Genomic DNA, 24,218 nt, shown 5'->3' with positions numbered 1-24,218 from the left:
AGGGCCCCGGTCCATACACCCATCCTGTTCCTGCCCCAAGGCGCTCACTGTTTTCTTCCTCCAGGAGGCAGGTTCCGCCTGCTCCTCCTCTGTCTCTGATGTCATCTCAGACTCTGAGGAGCTGCTGCTGGAGTCACTGCCCTCCTCTGAGGACGAGCCGCCTTCTTGTCCCTCTGGCTCCTTCTTCCTCTTCTTCATCTTCCTCTTCTTACCTTCCTCCTCACTATGTTCACTGGAGGAAAGGGGCAAACAGGGCTTGGGCCCAGCCTGGATGACCCCTTCTTGCGTCACAGAAGAGCAGGGAAAGCCTTGGACATTGGGGGTGAGGGTGGGGAGCCTGGGCCAGTGGACTCCACACCTGAGCTCCTATGCCTGGGTCGCAGTGAGGGCTTTAGACCGCCTGTACCAGCTCGGGCCCCTTCCCTGACTGCTGCTTCATGCTGCGCCCCACGCAGAGACCTCCTGCGGCCATCACGTGAGCAGAACAGCTCCTGAGGAGGCTCAGGGACTCTTAGGAGACTGGCTAAGGCTGGGGGTTAGCCCTTCGTTTCCAAGGGAGAGCCCTGGAGCCGCCCAGTCATCTTACCTCTCACTGCTCCTCCCTTTCTCCTCGTCCTCATCCTGGTCTTTGTTGTCGGACTCACTGCTGGACTCCCCAGAGCCACTCTCGCTGCTGCTCTTACTGTCCGATTCACTCTCGGACTCAGGGTCTGTGGAAGGACTGTCTCAGGCTTCCCTCCCTCGTGTGCAGGCCTCCTGGGGAGCCCTGGACACCCAGCTTCAGACTCTGCACTGAAGCAGCAAACTCACCTCTTCTCCCTCCAACCCCCCGACCTGCTCCCGGCCCCAGACACCAACCAGACCGTCTGGAACACAGATGGACCCGCGTGGATAGAGACCTACACAAGCACACACACATCTGGGACGTGCAATCCTCAAGTGCATAAGCACACATATAGGTGCACACAAGGAGGCGCCCACCCCCTTGGACACGTGACCATCCAATACAGGAGCACACACGTGTGCCCGATAGTCAGCCACAAGACACACACGCAGGCAGGAGCACAGGGCCCCAGCTCTGCCCATCTCCTCACCACTGTCTGCAGACTCTGTGGGCCCTGACTCTCCCTCAGAGTCTGAGTAGAAGGGTTTCTCCTTCTCCTTCCTCTTCTCCCTGTTTGAGCACTTGGTCCATTCAGGTACCTGGAGATTGTGGGGTGGAGGGCGAGGAGCCATTAAATCATGGATGGGGAGAGGGAAGGAAAGCACAAGCCCCTCTTATCTTTCACCCTGGCTCTTCTCAGGGCCCCACCTGGTCCTGTCCCCAAGAGGGAATAATGGGGGGAGGGAAGGGACCCTGTCCACGCAGGGGAGGCACTCACAGAGCGGCACGGCCAGCAGGAAGGAACAGAGTGTAGGGACGGCACAGGGGTGCAGCATACAAGGGGGAGGGAGGGGGCAGCACAGGCTGGGAGAGAGCACTGCACACAGAGCAGAGGGCACACAGCACACAGGGCGGGGGGACCTTGGTGTATTCGCCCAACAGGCCCACATGGGTCTCAATAAGGGAGAGATCTTCTTCCTGCGTGTGGGGAGGGTGTCAGGAGGGCCAGGCTGGCACTCCCAGGGCTCCCTGCTGTCTGTCCTTCCCCACACACAGCTCCACCCTCCACCCCTGCTGACCTCCACATTGCGCACAGATGGGTCTGGGGCTTCCTCTGGCCAATCTGGGAGCTCCTGGTAGCCCGTGGCCTTGGCATTGAGCAGGTGGGACAGTGAGCCCAGCTGGAAGTGGTCCCGGTCTGGGGACAGGGTGAGAGGTCAAGTCAGTAGTGGCAGTGAGGAAATGCCCTGGGAGTTGTTTCCTAGGTGGGGCCGGGTGGCGATTCTGGTGGGAACTCCCTAGCTAGACAGAAGAGAGGGGTGGACACGTCCCCTAATGGCTCTTCTGCCCTGACTGAATCTCCAGGCCCACATGCTGCAAAAAAGATTGTATGGCTGACTAGAGCAGGGGCTGAGGGGTGGGGGGAGCTGGGACCACAGAGGAGGGCAGGAGGGGCTTCTGGGCCCAGAGCTACTGCTGCCTGTCTGCCCTGGTGCCTGTTGGGGAAGCAGAGATGCGGGTGTGGCTTCTCTCCCAGGGCAACGGGGGTGGTGCTGCTGCACAGCCAGGCTCAGGAAAGAGGCCTGCTTGGGGCGAGGGTAGCAACTATGAGTAAGAGGCTGGCCAGGCTGGGTCAAAGGGCAGGGAGGTGTGCCTGGTCAGGCTGGGGACTCCGTGGGGAGGGGTGAGTCCAAATGGGAGCAGGAGGGAGTCAGAGGCAGAGGAGGGCAACCCAGAGCCTTGTAAGTGGGGATGGTGTGAGGGAGGAGAAAGGGACCGTTCCCCTTCTTCCTGGGAGGTTTGCACATCTGCCCCATCCCTCAGAATCTCCTTGCTCCCGTGGTCCAGGGAAAGACAAAGCAGAACAAAAAGATACGCAGAAGAACCGAGCTTTGTGAAGGAAGTTCCCCTCCTGAGTAGGTTCCTGGGTCCAGAGAGTCAGCTGGGGGACCCTCCCCTTCCCACATCTCTCAGAGCCCTTGTCACAGGAGACCAGACCGAGAGAAAAGGCAAGGCAGAGGGCCTGGGGCTGAGGATTTGGGCTGACCTCCAGTGACAGCCCAGTGAGTGCTGGTAGCCGCCTTCTCAGGACACTTACAAACATACACCTCTCCTTTGTTTTTGCTTTTTTAAGATTTTTTTGACGTGGACCATTTTTAAAGTCTTTATTGAATTTGTTACAACATTGCTTCTGTTTTATGTTTTGGTTTTTTGGCCACGAGGCATGTGGGACCTTAGCTCTCCAACCGGGGATCGAACCTGCACCCCCTGCATTGGAAGGCAAAGTCTTAACCACTGGACCGCCAGGGAAGTCCCTACAGCTCTCCTTTGTATGGAGTTCTACTTCCTGCCTTCCTGGGCCGTTGGTAGGTAAAATCTTGATACATATAGTGCCTGCTCAGGGAGTAGGATGGAAAGGAGAGCCCGAGAGGAGAGAAACCAGACGCCCATCCTGCCTGGGAGGGCAGAGACTCAGGTGAGTTGACGGTGGTGGTGGTTGTGAGCGGGTGAAAGAGCAAGCCCTGGATGCTGCAGGATGAGCAAAGGGGTAGGCCAGGGGCACAGGACTGGCGTTTCTCCAGAAGTCCTGCCCACCAAAGGCTGGTACCTGACTGAGACTGAGACCTCAGGGGGAAGGGCTGGGACCGGGTTGCTGGCCAATTCTCCCCTTCCCCCAGGAAGGTTACTCTGGATTTCAGCTCCCACCTTTGAAGGATGACTCCAAGACTGGAGCTGGTTTGGGTGCCAGGAAGAGCTTCTTGGCATGACGGCTGAGGGCCCCACCCTGCTCCGAAGGGACGATGAGCTGCCGGGTGAAGCGTGCTCGGTCTCGGATATCGTAATTCTGGTCATACTTGGCCAGACTCAGCACATACTGGGTCAGCAGCTTGGTCTGGGGGACAAGAAGTGGGTCAGTAGCCATCACAGAGGGTGGGGACACAGGAGGTCTCTGAACCAGATTCTTTTTTTTTTTTTTTTTTTTTTTTTGTGCCATGCCTGTGGCTTGTGGGATCTTTGTTCCCCGACCAGGGATCGAACCTGTGTCCCCTGCAGTGGAAGTGTGGAGTCTTAACCACTGGACCGCCAGGGAAGTCCACGAACCAGATTCTTCTGGCCAACAGCTCCAAGCACTGCTGCCTCACCTGACTTTCCCTCCCAAGCTGCCATTGTGCCTGACCCTGCATTCTCTCCCTCCTCCCCGGCCCTGACTCCCAACGCCAACTCTGACAACTGACTTGGCCAGCAACAGAGCCTGCCCTTCTGGAAACCTCCCTCTTGGCCCTGGGTGCCATTCTTCCTCAGGCTTGTGGCCCCCACTGCCCTAGGCCCACTCCTACACCACCTAGTCCAGGCTGGGCCAATCTTTCCACCCTGAGGTGCCAGAGTGAAGGTCTGGAACATTCTGCTAGACCTCACATTTTCTAGGCTCCATCACCCGGGGGGAACTAGGTGACAAAAAGAGAAAGGGGGAACACATGGGCATCCCCCTGGCAGGGGCTGCCCTCACGCCCCATTGACCCACATAGTAGATTCTGAGCAGCCCAGGGGTCTCAGAGGCCATGATCCTCCCTGGAAGGTCCTAATGAGATCAGAGCCAACTGCAGCGATCCTATGGGTTTGCTGAAGTCATATGGGGTTCACAGCCTGCAGTCAAGGTAGCCATATCCCAGGACCACAAGTCTCAGTTTCTGCCCTGATCCTGACCTAGTCTAACCTGTCACAAAATGACAGTGGTAGCCACCATGTACGGAGTGGCTTCTAGTGTCAAATACCGTGCTAGGTGCTTCACTACCTCATGTCATCTCCATAACCCTTCCGAGAGGTGGGCGCTACTGCGCCCACTTACAGGGGAGAATCAGAGTCATTAAGTGACTTTCCCCTGGTGAAGGAGCCAGTCAGTGCTGCATCCAGGCCTGGACCCTCATCTCCTTGGCCTCAGCCTGGGCCGGAATCTGGCAGGCAATGGATGGCTCAGCAGGTGGCAGGGATGGCTGGGATTGCTGTGGCCTTGTGGCAGGTCCAGAATGTCACCCTTGGTACTGGGATGGGGAAGTATCATTGCTGTTTTGCCAGGACGGACATGGACACATCCAGACCACCTCTCTCCTAGTGTGCCAAGAATTCCCCTTCCTCCACCACTCCCAGAACAGGCTGAGAAGAAAGAAGAGAGAAAGATAGGGAGGGTAGGAAGGAGGAAAGCTCTCGTTATCGAGTCAAAGAACCATTCTAAGGGGCCTACACCTGGAAGGACTGGCCTTAGGGTAAAGGGTGCCTGGAGGTTCCATTTGCCTGAACAGCCTACTCTGGGTGGCCTGATGGGGGCTGGGACCCCTGTGTCCTGCCTAGGAGAGGCGTTCAGCTATATATATACCCACAGCTCTCTGTGCCAACCCTGACTCCAGCCCTTATTGCTCTGCGTTTTGTTCTGTTTCCTCTACTTGGCTATGAGCTCTTGCAGGCCAGTAAACATGTCTCACTCATTGTCATCACCCCAGGACATAGCTCAGTGCCAGGCATAGTGGGTACTCGGGAAATGCGTGTTAAATAAATTCATGAATAAATGTGCATGTAGCTAACAGTGACAACTTGGGGAAATGCCACGTGAGCACACCCAGGCTAATGAAAACATGCCAACAGCACCACTCTGGCTCAGTCCTGAGCCTTTCAGACGCCCCCTCTACCAGGGCGCTACCCACCCAGGCTGCTTCATCTATTCAAACGTTTCTCCAACCTGCTCCTTCCTCCCACTTGAATAAAGGAGGCACACAAATATTTGTTTGAAGGCTTCCAGTGGTGTTCCCTCTAACTTCTCTGTCTCCAGTCTGCTTCTCCCACAATACTCACACCCACAGATCCAGCCCCTCATTGCTTCTACACAACTGCTGTCCTTTCCAGCTCCTGACAAGAGTCCCGGCACGTGATGGCCCTGCCTCCCCAGCTTGCGTCCCTGGGGCCCACTCTAGCCACCGTGGATCAAAGGAGCCACAGAATGGGCTTCCCTGGTGGCGCAGTGGTTGAGAGTCCACCTGCCGATGCGGGGGATGCGGGTTTGTGCCCCGGTCCGGGAGGATCCCACATGCCGCGGAGCGGCTGGGCCTGTGAGCCATGGCCGCTGAACCTGCGCATCCGGAGCCTGTGCTCTGCAACGGGAGAGGCCACAACAGTGAGAGGCCCGTGTATCGCAAAAAAAAAAAAGGAGCCACAGAAGACGCACAAGTGCCACATCCAAAGACTCCACGGGACGGCAAAGAGGCCACCTTCAGGCCAGCAGGGACACCACAATCTACAGGGTACGGCCCAGGTGCTTTGCTCCAAGGGTTGGCAAGCTCTGTCTATAAAGGGTGCGAGTAACTATTTCAGGCTTTGCAGGCCATATGGACTCTATCGCAGCGACAACATCCACGGACAATAAACAAATGAATGAACGTGGCTGCGTCCCAATAAAATTTTATCTACAACAACAGGCAGCAGGCCAGACTTGGTCCATGGGCGGTAGTTTGCCAACCCCTGCCTCACTTAACTGTGTGTGGGAACTGTCAGGGTGCTTGGTGTCCCCAGTACCTTGAGAAGCTCTGAACATTACACTTTGTTTTTAGCAGAATCTCCTGGGACCATCTCAGAGGCTGCTGGACACTCAAGAGGTTTTTAATATCCTGATATTCCAGCTCAGGTGAGCCATGTCCTTGGCTATGGTGCCCCTCATAACCTTTCACCTTAGTAATGACAATGGCTGCCAATACCACCCAAGCCTGAGCAGAGACTTGCCCTCTCATCCCCGGCATAGACTGGCAAAGCATCACCAAGCTTTGGGAGGAAGCAGAGACCACATCTCCTGGGACACATATTCTCCCATCAGTGCCTATCACTGCTGGGCCCTCCCCCTGGCCCCAGTGTTCCAAAGGCAGCAGGTAGGGACACACCCACTGCCAGACTGGAAGTCACAGTCCCATAGAAGAGCCTCTTCAACAGTGGTCACCATCCCTACTAGGCCCTTGGGGCCCTGGAGTAGCTGTGGACACTGGGGGAACACTGGTCACCTGGGCAGACCAGACACCTGTCCTGAACTCCCTCTTCAGAAAGAGGTGCTGATATATGTATAACTGAATCACTTTGCTGTACAGAAGAACCTAACACAACATTGTAAATCAACTATACTGCAATAAAAATTAATAGATATAAAATAAAATACGAAAAAGAAAAAAAAGTGACAAAAAAAGAAAGAGGTGCTAAAGTTTATGCCTACCTGGTGAGGGCCCACAGAATACTGCCTGGGCTGTTTCTGGGGCCCAGAGTGTTTTAGGAGGCATCTCTCAATCTGTACCTGCTTAGAGTTGGTCAGGTAGAGCTTGGCTGCCAGGTTGATGACCTGCAGCTTGACGATGTCCTCCTCGGCTGTGAAGGACTTAGCCATTTTTCTCAGGACGTCGGGTGCAATCCTGGGGACGTGCTCACAGTACTCGCCAATGAGCCACAGGATGCTGGCTCGGGCCATGGGCACCTGTGGGTGTGGGAGAGGAGTCAGGTCTGGGGTAAACGTGGGAATGTGGGTGGGCACCTGGTCTGCCAAGGAATCGGCACTCCTCCCATCTGTGCTGGCCTGTTGTATCGTGGGCTTCTCTGGAAATAGGAGTGGGAGGTGATGGGAGAGAGATTAAAGGTTGGGTATTTCCCAGGCAGCATCTCCCCTCTTCCCTAGGGTTTCATTAGCATGGGCAGAGCCTTCAAGCCCCAAATTCAGCCACAGTTTAGTATAAAAGACTGATTTTCTGGATCCATGGTACCCTCAATGCTTTACTGCCTTGTTATTCTCCCTGAATCTTCAGGAATGCCTTTGCTTGAATGTTTCAACTTGGCAGTGTGACACAAAAATACAGGACTAGTCAATTGGCCACCCTCGGCCAGAACTTTAGAGAAAACCTGAGTGGTGGTACAGGCTGAAGCTCAGCAAGGGATCCCCAGAGGGAAGGCGAACCAGGGTCACATGGTCTCATCTTTCCCCTCCTCCCACCTTAAGACCTTTCGAGCCAGTAGGGAAGGTTTGGAAGTTGATTTTTTATTAAGGCTAGTGTTTAATTATAGGGTCTTAAAATCATGAGGAGGACACTGGGTTGAGAAAGGAAACGGGGTCACTCCCTGACCTGAATGTTGTCTGTGAGCTTTGCCAAGTGTTTGATGATCTCTCCGTGCTGTGCTGGCTGCATCTGCAGCAGCTTCTTAATGACAACCACTGACTCTGCGACCACAAGCTCTGTAGGACAGGAAATGAGCCCGGGACAGTCAGATGACCACACACAATGAACAGGCACACCTGCAATGCCCCCAGCCCCTTGGCTGTGTTCCTCAACCCCCTGTGCTTCTCCAGTGGCCCTCAGAGACGTGAGAGCACTTGGATACTAATTGAGGCAGACAGACAGATGAACACACATTGTTCCTGGACAGACAGGTGGATACCCACTGGCCATCGGAGTCAGACATGCAGGCAGCACCCACTAGTCCTCAAAGTTGGACATGCAGACAAACACTGACCATCACGGTTGGACAGCAGCTGCACCAGGCCGTTGAGACAGGTGTCACGGACTCGGCCTATGTTAGTTGCACAGCGCCCAATGGCCTGGATCGTGGCTGCCACAAAGTCCTTGTCCATGCTGCGAATGTAGGTCTGTGGACACCACAACAGAGTGACCCCCGGAAGGCAGTGATCCCTCAGACTTGACTCGGCAGTGACTCTGCAGGCTTGAGGGTGGCCTTCCAGAAAGCTGTTACCCCTCATTCAATGACTCATCATGTCAGAGACTAAACTCTGGGAAAAGGAATGACAGCCTCACCCGTCACCCAGTGATTCCCTAACCCAAAGCCAGTAGAAGGCGTTGGGAGGGGACGTAAAATAAGTTTCTCCACTTTGGGCTTTTAAGAGAAGGTTTGCCCCACCAGGCCGATTCTCATAAGCACAAGGAGCTGCAGGACAACTCTCGTGGGCCTGACTATAAGCTGGCCCCTGGCCCGTACCTGGAATTCCCGTAGGACAGTAGGGATGTTGGTCTCATTGGCGAGGTTAGTCAACACTTCCAGCTGCAGGGAGTCAGAAAATGGGCAGGGTGGCCAGTGGGCTTTCTGTGCTTTCATAAACCTTCACTCCAAACACACACTTCACCAACCAGAAAACATTCCTCAGGTGGGACAGCCCTGCATCATCCTTAGACTGATGAGAGAACTGACAGATCATGAAACTTATCCAAAATGCAGGAGGACCAGTCTGCTTCTTAAATGGACTCCCTGACAGAGTATGCTTGTAGTACGATCATGTCACCTCTCTACCTTCAAGGAAAAGTTAAAGCCTCCAGTTGCTTTTAGGATAAAGACCAACATCGTTTCCATGGTCTGTAAGTCCTTGATCTCCCACCATTCTCCCCCTTACCCTCTATGCCCCAGTCACACAGGCCTTTCATCACAACCCTCCTGTTGGCCTTTACATATGCTGTTTCCTCTGTGTGGAGCACCTCTTCCCATTCTTGTCCCTGCATTTACCTAGAGAATTCATGTTCATGTCTCAGTCCTCAGCTCAAGTCTCCCCTCCTGAAGGAAAACTTCCCTGACACCAGACTATATCAGGTCCACCTATTTATGCTCATACAGCTCTCTGCACTTTCCTTTTACATCCTATTTCACAAGTGAATTTTTACCTGTGCTGTGTGATTAGCTGCCCAATGTCTCCTCCTCACCCCAGCGAGATTTTGTAAGCTCCACAAGGGCAGGGTACCTGATTGGTTTGTTCTCTGTTGTACCCCTAGATACCCCTAGATCTAGCCATGAGATGCACAATAGGTGCTCAGAAGGGTTAGGAGAATTAACTGTTGCTGAAGGAAGTTACTCAATAATGAGGCAGAGCAGGAATGGAACGTGGGTATGGGCTCCTGCCGCCTTTTCTGTGGTGGTATGTCTGCACGACAGCCTGAGGGCGTAGGTGTGTGAGGGTAATTACACTGTGGGTAGAAGACAGAGACTGCAGCAGAGAAAGTATGCTTTTTTTTTTTTGCCTGCACCACACAGCATGTGGGATCTTAGTCCCCTGACCAGAGATTGAACCCTAGCTCCCTGCATTGGAAGCGCGGAGTCTTAACCACTGGACCACCAAGGAAGTCCCAAGGGAAAGTATGAATTGGGAGTAGCAGACCTGACCTTCGGTAGTTACCTCATCTCCTTAAGTCTACATTTTTATAAAATAGAGATAATGTACACTTCCTGAGGTGATTATGAAAATCGAATTACTTCATATGTGAAAAGTGGCAGGTGTATAACAGGTACTGGGCAAAGGGCAGCTCCGTTCACCCTGTCTCCCCACTATCATTAGCCTGGCTTCCTGAGCAAACACTTTTGGCTGGAGCAACGGTGGGCTCAGCCCCTGAAACAGGCAGGCACCAAGGTGGCCACTGTGGATATTCAAGTGGGTCATGGGGGTGGGGGACAGAAAGTCCACAGGCACGTCTGTCCATCACTCACCTTCAGGATCTTGATCTGGGTGGGGTCGGTGGACCTGATGTAGAAGCTCTTCAGGTACGGCTCAAACATACCCTGGCACGAGAGAGGCAGCCCCAGGGAGCTCCACCTCAGCCTGAGACCTGCTTCTCCTCCAGAGCACCCCTCCTCCTCTCCTGACCCAGGACCCAGCATCTTTCCTGCCCCTCACGGTCCTGTAGTCCTGGATTCTTCCCTCCTTCTCAGATCTAACTCGGTCTTTCTTCATCAGGCTTTCCTCCCTCAGCGGCCCTCGGGATCCAGGCCCTGCTTCTCCACCTGCATTTGGGGTCTCTCCTTCCCACACTCTGCACAGCCAGGGTATTCCCCCCATCCTGCCTTTCCCCAGTACCCCTAGCCCCGCAGGAGACACTCCTCGGACCGCGAGGGCAGGCCTTGGTCACTTGCTCACCCGGCGCTTGATGGACATGGTGGCCACGTTCTGGAGCACCACGTACTGCACCTCGCTGCGAAGAGGAGGGGTCAGAGGTACCTGGGCCCCTCGGCTGGGGCAGGAGGTCGGGAGAAGGGAGGTGGGCAGAATAGGAGGGTGGAGAGGATCGGTGTGGGGAGGGCACCAGCGCGGGGAGGGCAGGACTGGGGTCTGGGCGGGGAATAGGTGGGCTGGGGCGGAGGGTGTCAGGCGCTCTGGGTCGGGGGGAAGCGGGGCGAGCCGGCCCCCGGGCGTGGGCGGGGCGGGCGCGCACCTGTGGCTGCGCAGCAGGCGCACGAGAGCCTTGGCGATGACGCCCACCTCCGCCTTGGGCGCCAGGTGGAAGTAGAGCTGCGCCACCGCCATGACCACGGCGGCGCTGCGGCTCTGCAGGAGCGGCTTTGTGTTGCGCAGCAGCAGCCGGTGGTCGGGGTCCATGACGTAGGGCTTTCGGGCCGGCACCGCCGTGGAGGCCGCTGCCTCCGACCCCGGGCCCTTGGCCTCGTCCTCCTCGGAGCCGTAGAAGGCTTTCTCGGGGTTCTCCTCCAGCAGAGACTCCTGAAGGGGGAGACAGGCGAGACAGTGGGCACCTCCTCCCGGAGACCCGCCTACCCACTCTGCTAGGGCGAGGGCTGGGGTCCCGCCTGGGGGTCTGGGCCACTCACGTTCTGGGTGGGGCTCAGGAACTGCGTGCGGGCGTAGCGGGTGAGCATGCTGATGATGACCACCTGGCCCCACTCCTCCACGTCGATGAGCAGGTTACAGAGTTTCCGGTAGTTCTTGTGGATCAGGTCGATGCGCTCTGGGCACACCTCCTCGAAGGCCATCACCACGCTGCCCGCCACCAGCTGGGGAACCGACAGAGGCAAGAGCACATGAACAGGAAGGACAGAGGGGCCTCTTCCTGGCTCCTTTTCACCACCCGTCCCTGTGTGTCCACATACGCACCGTGGTCTTGTCCGCCAGAAGCTTCTCAATGACCTCTATCAGCTGGTCCTTCTGGTCAGAATCCAAACTGAGGGAGAAACTGTTGAGCGGGATTGCCCCTCCCCCGTCTCCAGCCTTCCCAATATCCGCCCAAGCTGTGCTCACCTCCCTCACCCCAACCCTATTCATAAAGAGGTATGAGCCACTGCCTTCAATGTCCTCCATCTCTGTCAGTTCCCCAAACTGCCTTAAACCATCTGAAGAGAAAAACAAAACAAAATAAAAAGAACAAGCAAAACCAAAAGCAGCCTGCAAGACTTGGGAGAGGCCAGGGATGGGCGGGGGCTTGGGGTATACCTGTAGAGCTTGGGGATGGCGTGGGCAGCTGTCTTCCGCACATAGGGCGACATATCCGAGGCAGCTTCCTTGATGGCTAGCATCATGATGGGCACGATGATGGGCACACGGATGCTAGACAGGACGCGGAGGGCGCTGGCACGAATCAGCTGGTTGGGGTCCTAAGAGTAGAGGTGGAGGCAGAGCCATAAGAGCGCAGCAGGTGGCCTGAGGGCAGAGGCCACGCCTGTGGAACTCACTGTCCCTAGTCACCACCAGCTCTTGCTTCCCTGCCTCCTCCCTGGGGCCTGGATGATGTGCTAGTGCTGGGTACCTGGGGGGGAGGTGCCTGAAGGCACCGACTCTCGGCCCTGCTGCAGAAATCTGACACCTGAACGTATGTGGCATTGGCTGCTTCACTCTCAGGAAGAGTGGCAAACTTTCAGAACACCTAAAGTTCTTGTTCCTTAGGGGAGTGTGTGGAGGGGGAGGGTGTCTTTGTGTTTATGCTGGAGGGGACTGCCAGCAAATGCAACCTGGTCTCCCTTTCCGAGGGTTCATCCTTACAGTCCTCTCTCGCAGCAACCTCTCAAACCTGCCCTTCTTCCTCTTCCTCCACAGTGTTTAAAAGAGAATAGGTGTGGGGTTTCCCTGGTGGCGCTGTGGTTAGGAATCCGCCTGCCAATGCAGGGGACACGGGTTCGAGCCCTGGTCCGGGAAGATCCCACATGCCGCGGAGCAACTGAGCCCGTGCACCACAACTACCGAGGCTACGCTCTAGAGCCCGCGAGCCACAACTACTGAAGCCCGCGCACCTAGAGCCCGTGCTCCGCAACAAGAGAAGCCACGGCAATAAGCCCACGCACCACAACAAAAGAGTAGCCCCTGCTTGTCGCAACTAGAGACAGCCCGTACACAGCAACGAAGACCCAACGCAGCCAAAAATAAATAACAAAAATGGTATTACACCGTTGTTGATTGCTTTAAAAAAAGAGAGAGAGAATAGGTGTGTAAGCCTCTTCTCTTTGCTCTTATTGCATCCTATAGACACCTGAGAAGAGCCTTAGACAGTGTATTGTAATCAGGAGATTACAAGAGCAGCAGCAGCTGTAAATTACCGTTAATCTTGGAGGACGGTGGACAGTGGGAGAGGTGCTGGGACACTAAAGGGTAGATGCTACCCTGATTTTCTAAAATGGAGAAAGAGAAGAGCCACAAAATTACAGGTGAAAATTATGGTAATCCCTGTTAAAATTCTGGAATTAATTTTTAAACAGATGGTTTCAAAGCACTTATTTTAAAAGCAGGAGTCTGTGAGTCAAATCATATCACATCCACTGCTAAAACCTATTTTCCTTTTTTATTTAACACTTTATTTGGAAATGATTATGGATTCACAGGAAGTTATCCCCCAAAATCCCTTTTTCGTTTTGCTAGGGTAACTAGGCTGGTAGCTATTAACAGTATGTATCTTGATTTCAGCAAAGCATTTGTGGGAGTCTCTCATGGCGTTTCCTGGATTGCCATTTTTGATGTAGGCCTTTTGTTTCATTTAATACGTAAGCATTTTAAGAGCAGAATTCATGTCTATTTTCTCTCTGGATAACCACAGCCCTTTGCACATGAAAGGTGTTAAGAAATTTTCTTGCTGCTAAAATCCTTCCTAACAAGATGGGAAAATACCAGCTGATTGCAGTTAGGTGGATCCACAGTTTGGTAAAATGCGGGAAGATTTACTAACAGATGAGTGTCATCCTGGAAGCATGATATATGGGATTCATAGTCTGTTGCCCTGGTCTGAATAGCTTATCAGCATCTTGGAGGAAGACACAAAATCAGGAGGACAAAATTAAGATTCAGAATCACCCTGGCTTGGATCCTGTGCTAAACTTATAAAATGGAATATAGTAGGGTTTCATAGGAGATTCAAGGAACCAATTGCATAAAGACAGGATATAGGGAGACCTAGATTATCTGCTTGCCAACTGGAGGTTTGTCTGAAGTGAGCCAACATTAGTGGGCTGCAAAGCAAACAGAGCCTCAGCCTGGGCTGACAGAAAAGGCTGGTTCTAATGTGCAGGAAAGCCCCCGCTAACAGTAGTAATAACAAAAAGAAAGTGAGTGTTAGAGGAACACATATAAGATACTGCTTACAAAACAATATTATACATTATTTAGGAATGCATAATAAGTAATAAAAGAATAAAGACATGTATGTGAATAATAAGCAGGAAAAGATACATAGGGGACTTTGGCTGTTTGATAAATCTTTCATTTCTTATGCTGGGTATATATTCATTATATTATTCTTTATGCCTTCTGTGAGCCTGAAATAAATTTTTAAAAATTATGGTGATGGAGGTTTCAAAACAATATAATGGTTTAAAAAAAGTTGTAATCCACACCTAAAACTAATGTAACATTGTAAATCAACTATACTTCAATAAAAACAAAAAACAGTTGTAGTTGTCTTAAGACGCAGCAAGTTGCCTTATGAAGGAGTGAGGTCTGTATAGTGGAGATGACCCGTCAGAGATGTTCTAGAGCAAAGGTTGGCACACTACAGTCCCCAGGCCAAATCTGTCTTCTGCCCTTTTTATAAATAAAAATGTATGCAAACCCAGCCATGCCCACTCATTTATGGCCGTTTTCATACAAGGGCAAAATCGACCAGTTGCATGGTTGAGACTGGATGGCTTGCACAGCCTAAACTACTATCACCTGGCAGTATACAGAAAAGTTTGCTGACCACTGTTCTAGAGAAATCACTGCACTGAGATGGACTAAATGAGCTCTGGTTTTCCAAAAAGGGAAAAGGGGCAGACTGTAGAAACTCAGGTCAAAGTAAAAATCCGTGCAAAATTTCCAGAATGTTTCTTATAAAATGATTTAACCCCGAGTCAAGCCACTCTGATAGATTGTATGGTTTTGACTTCTTTTTGGCCATGCCACGCATGTGGGATTTTCCCCAACCAGGGATCGAACCTGTGCCCCCTACACTGGGAGTGCGGCGAAGTCTTAACCACTGGACTGCCAGGGAAGTCCTGGTTTTGACCTTTAAAAATAACCTAGCATAGTGTTTGGCATAGAAATACCCAAGTGTTTGCTGAATGAAAGAATGGTATATGCAAGTGCCCATGCTTTCTGCCCCACCTCAGAGAAGCAGACTCTGTCATCCCCTCCTGCTGGCCAGAGCAGATTGAACCAGGGGCGCGCGCGCCCCGGGTTTTGGCAGTCAACTCTCAGTCTGCTCAACGGCCTACAGCACCAGCTGAACACGACAAGATGAGCTGGACCTTTTAGAGTCCCTCTCACAGGAATTTGAACTAAACGTGTGGAAAGACTAGAGGAGTTAACGGCTGTAATCAGAGCTGAAGAGTCTGATTGGGGAGAGAATAGAACAGCAGTGATGTTGCCTTCTCTACCCAGAAGAAATCTTATCCTAACCAGAAAACCACCCAGTGGAGACTATCATGCCTGCATTTAATATACAAAACGAAAGGCGAGAATATTCAGTTTAAATAGTGTGGGGGGATTCAGCCTCCACTGCATTATTTTTTTAATTAATTAATTAATGGCTGCGTTGGGTCTTCACTGCTGCACGCCGGCTTTCTCTAGTTGCGGCGAGTGGGGGCTACTCTTCCTTGTGATGCGCGGGCTTCTCATTGCGGTGGCTTCTCGTTGCAGATCATGGGCTCTAGGCACGCCGGCTTCAGTAGTTGTGGCACATGGGCTCAGTAGTTGTGGTGCACAGGCTTAGTTGCTCCATGGCACGTGGGATCCTCCTGGACTAGGGATCGAACCCGTGTCCCCTGCACTGTCAGGTGGATTCTTAACCACTGCGCCACCAGGCAAGTCTCTCCACTGAATTCTAAGGGACTTGAATTCTTCCCACTGTCCCTTCCCTTGGGTGATTTCAATTTCTGCCTGCCTCAAAGAGCATTTCACCACAACAAATGTGATCCAGGTCTTTAAAGGTGGATATTTTACATACACTGGGGCATCTGAGACAAGTCAACTACTTCTTCTGGTGCTAAACAGAATAATCAATGTGTCCCAACGCTCAAGGAATCATTGGCTGTATTGAACTTACTGAAAATGGAATGGTCTTATCTTTATGTTCTCTGTGCTGACCGTGGAACCCAGTCTCCACATCTGAGGCTGCTCTCCTGCTCGATGAACTTTGTGGTTTTCCTCTCCATGGAGCTCATTTGTTTTCAATAAACCCTTTTGTCCTCCTCACCCAGTTCCAGGTGAAAAGGTTCCAAAGCCATTGTTCTCCACAGATAGATACACAGACCAGGTGAACCTGCCAGTGCCAAGGCTCCGACACCCAGAGGTGAGGAATCCAGGTCAGCAGCTCCCCGCACACAGCCCTGTCCTAAGAAGGCAGACTTCCGCCTGGCTGTGGGCCTCAGTCCCTTTACATCAATGGGGGTGAGGGCCAATGTCAGGGGCTCAAGTGGTTCACGTTTGAGGCAGCCATCATCACAGCCTCCTCTGACTCTCCCAACTTTAGGCAGGTAGGAAAAGGCCTCCAGAGCCTGTCCCCCCATGCTCAGACGTCTCCCTGGGTTCACTCCTCCAATACAGCACCCACAAGGCCCAGACTCCAGGGAGGCAAACGGAGACCTCTGACCTTTAGGCCGCGTTGGAAGGTGGAGATGGACAGCAGGGCTAGGTCTTGCTGCTCCTCGGCGTAGCGCACCAGGTACACGTAGACAAGCTTCTTCACCTGGGGGGGAGTGGGCTTCTCAGCAGGGACTGGTGCCCCCACCCCGTGAGAGGTCATCACCCCAGCTGGCTGTGGTCCATGGGGAAAGCACCCTGGGTGTACCCTGGCTCCTTTGCTCTGATCCACATCTAGTTCAGGGATGTCTAGATGGTGTGTCTTTTCCTGGACCAGGAACATTCTGAGCAGATTGCCCCCCCACCCCAAGGACTGGATTGTTCCCTTCCTCACCCCCAACCAGCTCCAGTTTATTTATGCCCACCTGGTGGAGGTGGGCATGAGAGACCCCTCACTGGGTAGCGCTCACCTCTATGTTCTTACAGGCCACGTTCTTCACCACGGCAGGAAACAGGTCTGAGGCATTCTTTCCCCGGGCGATCATCTGGTGGTGGGGTCAAGGAAGGGGGAGAAGAAGGATGCCGGCTCTCATTAGGAGAAGGTCCACAAGGAGCCGAGGAGAGCTGCTCTTTGATCCCCAGGCCCCTCGCCCAAGGGAGGCCCCTCCTTCCCCCCTCACCGCCACAATCCTCTTCATGGCCTCCAGCTTGAGGGAATCCTTGTTGGTGTCCAGCATCTCCTTCAGGTCATCATGCCTGGTGGGAGAAACAAGAGGTCAGCTGAGGGCACAGCAGGGGGGGTGGGGCTATCAATCAGTAGGGTCCAGGCAGAAAGAAGGGACCTGGGCAGGGAAAGCAGGACTCGACCAGAAGGGAAGGTGGTAAAATACACATCAGGGGACTTAGGGGTGGGAGGAGCATGTGGGCCAGCCAGTGCTATGGGCTGAGTTGTGCCCCCCTCATAAAAGATATGTTGAAGTCCTAACCCCAAGTACCCAGAATGTGACCTTATTTGGAAATAGAATTGTTTGAGCTGTAATTAGGATGGGGTAATACTGGAGTAGGGTTGGTCCCTAATTCAATATGTCTGGTGTTCTTTAAGAAGATGACCTTGTGAAGAGAGAGACGCAGGGAGAACGCCTTGTGAAGACAGAGGATTGGCGTGATCCATCTACAAGTCAGTGAACATCAACGATTGCCAAACTATCAGAAGCTAAAAAGGGGCAAGGAAGGATTCCCCTACAGGTTTCAGATGGAGCAAGGCCCTGCTGACTCCTTGATTTTGGACTTCTAGCTTCCAGAACTGTGAGATAATAAATTTCTATTAAGTCACCCAGTTTGTGGTTACAGCAGCCCTGGGAAACGAATACAGCCAGGAGGTGACAGGATGGATCTGGGGTGGGAAAGGTAGGGACCCTTCCCAGGAAATGGCCAGTTGGATAGATGAGAAGGACCTGGAGCCAGTGGAAAGGAGGTGGGTGTCAAAACAAGAGCAAGATGCCCTTGTCCTCCCCGAGTGTGGTCCCAGGCCCTGACCCCACAGAGTGAGCTGATTCCAAGGACTGGACGGGTCCCAGATTCTCCAGAGTCTGTTGAGGTGGTCTTACCACAAAGGCCAGACCTGTCACATTCAACAGTCATTCAAGAAAGTTATAAAACCCTAATGGGAGAGGTAAATGATAATTTAAATAAATAACCCCTCACACAAGACAGAGGGGAATAAAGGTAGTGTCCAAGCCAATATACAAATTTCATACCATGGCCATTGAAATTTCAATGGAGGCCTTTTGTCAAACTTCCTGAAGTGACTGCAGAATTCATCCAGAAACAAAAATCAATTGGTAAGAACGCCAGAGAATTTTGGGGGGAGAACAAGAGAACAATGGAACAATGACAGACAACTCCCCCTACCAGAATTCAAAACACAAAACAACATGACAACGATAAAAGCCCTATGGTACCAGGTTAAAAGTAGAAAGTCAAGAGTCATAGGGGGGATATTTCACAAATGAATCTAAGTTGATACATTAGGAACAAATAATTCACCAATGGGAGAAAGAAATTTTCCTCCCCTGAAATAAATGCTGTCGGGACAACTGCTATGTAGCAAAGAATTTAACTTGTTCATATATTTCACACCAAAATTAATTCCACATTTGTTTAATAGTTAAATTATTTCAATATATGGAAGAGGGGGAAATTTTAATTTTCAAGGTCATAAAATTATCAGTAATAATAATTTTTTATTATTATTACTAGGTTTATTTTTTTTTAGCTTTTGTATGTAAACTAAATTTAAGAAAGTAAAAAACCAAGGCAACTGTGTTTCTTTGCTAGGGCTGCCGTAAAAGTAACACAGACTGGGTGGCTTAACAATCTAAACTTATTTGCTCACAATTCTGGAGGCTAGAAGTCTGAGATAAAGGTGTCAGCGGGTTGGTTTCTTCTGAGGCCTCTTTTCTTGGCTTGTAGATGGCTGTCTTCCTATATCTTTACATGGTCTTCCCTCTGTGGGTCTGTGTGTCCACATTTCCTCTTCTTATAACAGGTGAATTATATTTGATTAGGGCCCACCCTAATGACCTCATTCTAACTTAATTATCTCTTTAAAGGCCCTATCTACAAACACAGTCACATTCTGAGGTATTGGGAGTTAGGACTTCAACATATGAATTTGAGGGGGCCACAATTCAGCCCATAATAGCAACAGAAAGGAAAATATTTGGGATATGGTGAATAAAAGTTTAATATTCAAAATAGATAAAGTACTGATATAAATTTAGGGTCTATATTCAGTATTCACTGTCAGGGCTACTGCAAGCCCTTCTGCCACCCGCTTGCCCCACCAGGTAGACACAGCCCTGTGCTGCTGCTCCCCATTCAGTGGGTGGAGCATTGTTTGGTATTCCTTGGCCATGTGCCCTTGAGCAGTGAACAACCTGCCTGACCATACTCAGAGATCCAGGGGCTGGTGGTCAAAGAAGTGAACAGAGAAGTGTGAGTAACCCCGTGGAAAAATGTGTCTGCACACAGCTGATAGAGCAGTGGGACCACTGATGCACTCATATATTGCCCAGGCAATTCCAAAATGTGATGAGCGGTTGTGTATGGAGAACTGTACATTCTCTAATCTCCCAGATGATACTCAGATAATCCATAGCTTTGACCTAGGCATGAGAACCCAGCTGGGAGAGGTATCACCAATGGTAGGAGTTAAAAAGCAGTGTGCGCAAAGTTAGTCACAGAAGTGAAACATTTAGAAGCAATAGAGAATCAGAAATTGGAGGTAGCAATATTAGGAGAGGGAAGAGCATGATAATAGTCATAAAGAGGCAAGTGTGACTGGTGCTGATGCTGAGAAATAAGTAAGTGCTAAATGCTAAGAGGAAGAAAAGAACCTGACATAACATGCACCTAGTCATAGGGCTGCATTTTGCAGAAATGTGTGAGTGCTTAACAGAACACAGAGGACTTGCTAGCTGTCAGATGAGGGCAGGAGAAGATGTCCTGCCCCACTCAAGTTGATCTAAAACTCCTCCATTCAGGAATACTACTCAGCCATAAAAAAGAATGAAATAATGCCATTTGCAGCAACATGGATGAACCTACAGATTATCATACTAAGTGAAGTAAGTCAGAGAAAAACGAATACCATATGATATCACTTATATGTGGAATCTAAAATATGACACAAATGAACTTATTTACAAATCAGAAACAGACTCACAGACATAAAAAACAAATTTATGGTTACCAAAGGGGAAAGGGTGTGGAGGAGGGATAAATTAGGCATATGGGATTAGCAGATATAAACTACTATATATAAAATAGACAACAAGGTCCTACTGTATAGCACAGGGAACTAGATTCAATATCCTGTCATAAACCATAATGGAAAAGAATATGAAAATTATATATATCTCTATATATCTGAATCACTTTGCTGTACATCAGAAACTAACACAACATTGTAAATCAACTATACTCCAATGAAAAGAAAAAAAAAGATCAGAACTCCTCCATTCAGGAAGATGTCCCCCCAAACCAGAGGACATTTTCTACTCCCTATGGCCAAGCCAGGGTCAGAAGACAACCACCTTGTCACCCTCCTAAACACAAACCAGGTGGTCAATTCCTAGGTGTGTTGAACTCAGGACACATGGCTGTAGACAGAGATACAGACCATTCACCTGGGCCTGGGCAGCACTGAGGGTGTGGGAAGAATGACAGAGCTGGGTGTCACCTTCCCAAATAGACGCACACCACTGCACCCCCAGGAACCTCCATACATACCCCCGCAGGGATATGGTACCAGGGATACCCTCCCACATCTCCCCGCAGACATACCTGTACCCCATACACATACCCAGACCCCCAAAGACACACCTACAACCCCCAGACACATAAAATCTATACATAAACCCACACACACCCACAAAAAACCCTGCAGACACACACCCACAACCCCCACAGAAATACACACAGTCACAGACATATATACCACACATACAGACACTTCCCACAAAAACATACTCTCAACACATAAACCCACACACCTATGGACGCACACACCTCACCTACAAATCCCTATAGACGCCCACAGACACATATCCACCACGACTTCCCCACCCCCGATCCAGACATGCACATACCCCACACACGTCCCTCCACAGACACACAGACACACAGACACACACACACACCACACACACCACACACACCACATACACATGCACCTTTTTGACAAGACTGAGTTACTCCAGTCTCATTGGACAAAATGGCCTGTGGGCTCCCATTTGAGATTCTTGATGATAAATACAGGCTTTTAAGGGATCAAATACTCCAGCCTCATGATCCTCTGACCTCCTTCTGAGGGGTCACGTGGGCGTCCTCACTGGCCAGCCTGGGGTGACTTCACTGGGACCTGTCAGAGTTTGCCCAGCCCCTTTAACTCTGGGAGTTCTCTAAAGCAGGCTTCCTCGCACCCGGGTGTACTCACCACCCCGACAGATGCCACAGGCCCGTGTCCAATGCACACACCCAGGGCGTGTGCTGTGGCACCCACAGTTCTCCCACCCACCCACCTTCCAGGCTCCTGAAGGCTCTAGGGCCCTAGGTAAGGGGAATCGAGGGAGCGGAGGGACTGGGGGGACATAGCGGACATAGCACAGGTAGGATTGTCAGCTGCCCCCTGAAAGACAGCAGCTCCCTCCTAGGGTGTAACCACCCTGGGTCCCTCATCTTCACTCCCACCAGCTTATGTTCCCAAGAGGGAGAAGAAGGGAGAGATACACAGCAACACTCTAAGGCCATGAAACATTAATCTCCCGCAGTCCGATCCCCTTATACTGCTCTCACTGTGACCTGACCCCTGGCCTGAGGGACTCTCTGGGGCGAGGGGCACTGGAGCCAGCTGGTGGGTAAAACATGGCATTTGAGGCCAGACATACTCATCTCACCTGATATCCACTTTCCTCCCTCCCCTCACAACCCAAGTTCCAACCCACTAGACAGGAGAGGGTGGCCAAACGCTTTATCCTGTCTCCAAACCTCACCCAGAACCCACTCTAGCTAGGACCTGGGGGGAGGAAAAGGTCAAATATTTTACTCCACCCTCAAATATTTTACTATCCTCTTCCCCTCAGAGCTTCCAGGGAGTTAGGCTTATCTCCCCCAACTCAAACTCTCAGTCCCCCATACAGTACCCCTGATGCCCCCCGCTTCCCACCTAGACCCTAAATGCCGGCCCAGTCCTCCTGCTGAGGAGGTGGGACTTAAATGGGCCCTGGCTGAGAATGGCAGCTTCCCACCCCTTGCCTTCCTGGCTGTCTGGGTGAGGGTCTCTGGGGGCCCCTCTGTACCGTAGTGGCTGCCTCTGGCTGTGGCCTTGGCCAGGCTCTAGGCAAGGTCCTTCCAGGGACGTTTCTGGGGTCGTGTCTTCCTCTGGCGCCTGCAGCCACCGGAGCTCCTCCGGCTGCAGGGCCTGGTACCAGGGTGGGGGCCCGCCTTCAGGGGCCAGCACAGGGCTGGCAGCCTCCTGATCAGCTCCATCAGCCCCTCTGCCCCCTGGCCTCACCACGGCCCCTGGGAGCTGCAGGAATCGCTGCATTGGGCACCAGGTCCTGCTCCAAAATGGGACTGAGCTGACCAGGGAGCTGGGGATGCCTGTCACTGTAACCAGACGGCCCGCCCCGAAACTCAGAAACTAGACACTGGCGGGGAGGGAGGCTCTGGTTTCCTCTTCACTGCTCAGAGACAAGGACTCACGATGGGGAGGAGGGCAGGGACTGGGGACAGGGCCAACCCCCAATCTCCAGGCAGGGGACTAGGGGGCAGGAGAGCTGATCCAGACAGAGGTGGGGCATCCCTCTCCTCCACTCTCATGCCACAACTGGACCTCTGCCTCCTCAGAACAGCTCTTCCTCAGAAATCTTGTACACCCTTCTCACTCTGACCCTAACCATCTTGATCCTCACCTGTCTTTCCAAGGCCATTTCCTTGATTTTTTCCTTCCTATCAGCACTCTCTTATCTCTCCTTCCTCCATACTTGGCCTAGGCCCCCCAGGTCCACCCCTCCAATCTGCTTCTTACTCACATCCTTGGCCCTCTTGTCCCCTCAGCCCCTACCCTGCCAGGAGTGGTTAGTTTATTTGCTCTATTTCAAACCCCCTTGATGCTCCTCAAATTCCCACCCACAGCCTTGCCTTTGCAGCTTCACTACTGGCTTCTCACAGAAAATAAAGGCTTTAGATCAAATCCCCCGCAGCTCCCAAGCATCTGCATCTACTCTCTCCTCTCCTGTCCTCCTCCCTCTGGGCAGAGCTGGTCCTCCTTGAGGCCAGGCCAATCCTCCCACCCAGCTCTGTAAGCCTCCCCTCCCCTCTCTCCTTCAATTCCTTTCAGCCTCTCCCACACGGCTGGCTCCTTCCCATCAGCAGTTAAACTTGCTCTGGGCTCTCCCATCCTAATAATTAACAAACAAAAATAACAACAAAAATAAAATAAACAAACCTTCTTGAACTGATGTTCTCCTCTGGCAACTCTTTCCCTCTCTCCCCCTTACAGTCACACTTCTTGAAAGCAAAATTCCCATCCACTGTGTTTTATTTATTTACCTCCCCTTCACTCCTCTATTCACTTTAATCTGGCTTCCCATGCTGATTAGAATTTAGGGCTGAGGCGCCACGATGTCTACAAATTATATGGCTCAGCCAAAAATATAGACAGATGGTTAGATAAGGCAAAATGGCAGAATGTCATCAATGGTTGAATCTAGAGGGAGGGCACACATTCATTGTATTATTCACTCAACTCTTCTGTATGTTTAAAATTGTTCATCATAGAATGTTGGGGAAAAATAATCTAGCCCCTCCTCTTCTGACTTTGCCAGAACTATTCTCCCAGGGCAGAAGGTGGGGAGTAAAGCAAGAAGGGGTTGACCTGCTCTTTGTCTAACCAATGGTCATGATTGCTTTCCTTGTTTGAGTTGACCTCAGTGGGCATTGACACTGCTGATCGCTTCCTTCTTGAAACTACATTTTATTTTTCCTCCTTCCCTTGGCTTACTTTTTCTCAGTTACTTTGAAACACTTTTCCCCTGCTCTCTGGTCACTCTTAATTCCATGTCTTCAGGGTTCCTACCTGTGCCCTGTCTGAACTCATTTTATATTACATGCTCCCTAGGTTCTCTTGGCTTCCTTTTGTGGCTTTGATGGATATATATAATAATCTCCTGGACTCCAAATCCTAACATCCAGCTACCTACTAGACTTGAATGTATTATACCTCAGAGTCTACAATCTCAGCATGTCAAAAGCCATTATTTTCCACAAATT

The 24,218-nt window shown here is 51.6% G+C and overlaps 1 protein-coding gene across 1 annotated transcript in view; it reads right to left on the bottom strand.

Moving 5' to 3' along the window:
• Positions 1-24,218, bottom strand: part of AP3B2 (adaptor related protein complex 3 subunit beta 2) — a 31,317-nt gene that overhangs the window by 5,158 nt on the left and 1,941 nt on the right. Inside the window, exons 3-21 of the mRNA XM_060157662.1 lie at positions 17,063-17,138; positions 16,853-16,927; positions 16,453-16,548; positions 11,835-11,995; positions 11,499-11,565; positions 11,216-11,398; positions 10,825-11,108; positions 10,530-10,584; positions 10,103-10,174; positions 8,612-8,674; positions 8,132-8,264; positions 7,744-7,853; positions 6,927-7,103; positions 3,311-3,497; positions 1,684-1,802; positions 1,526-1,582; positions 1,095-1,203; positions 587-710; positions 49-232 (exon numbers count right to left, since the gene is read on the bottom strand). Of these exons, the coding sequence (XP_060013645.1) occupies positions 49-232; positions 587-710; positions 1,095-1,203; positions 1,526-1,582; positions 1,684-1,802; positions 3,311-3,497; positions 6,927-7,103; positions 7,744-7,853; positions 8,132-8,264; positions 8,612-8,674; positions 10,103-10,174; positions 10,530-10,584; positions 10,825-11,108; positions 11,216-11,398; positions 11,499-11,565; positions 11,835-11,995; positions 16,453-16,548; positions 16,853-16,927; positions 17,063-17,138 (2,332 nt within the window). The remainder of the gene's footprint in view (positions 1-48; positions 233-586; positions 711-1,094; positions 1,204-1,525; positions 1,583-1,683; positions 1,803-3,310; positions 3,498-6,926; positions 7,104-7,743; positions 7,854-8,131; positions 8,265-8,611; positions 8,675-10,102; positions 10,175-10,529; positions 10,585-10,824; positions 11,109-11,215; positions 11,399-11,498; positions 11,566-11,834; positions 11,996-16,452; positions 16,549-16,852; positions 16,928-17,062; positions 17,139-24,218) is intronic.

Source organism: Lagenorhynchus albirostris, chromosome 1 (assembly GCF_949774975.1).
Source record: "Lagenorhynchus albirostris chromosome 1, mLagAlb1.1, whole genome shotgun sequence".
NCBI classification, from domain to species: domain Eukaryota; kingdom Metazoa; phylum Chordata; class Mammalia; order Artiodactyla; family Delphinidae; genus Lagenorhynchus; species Lagenorhynchus albirostris.
The sequence above is the reverse complement of the archived record's forward strand: the minus strand, read 5'-3'. Positions and strand labels throughout refer to the sequence as shown.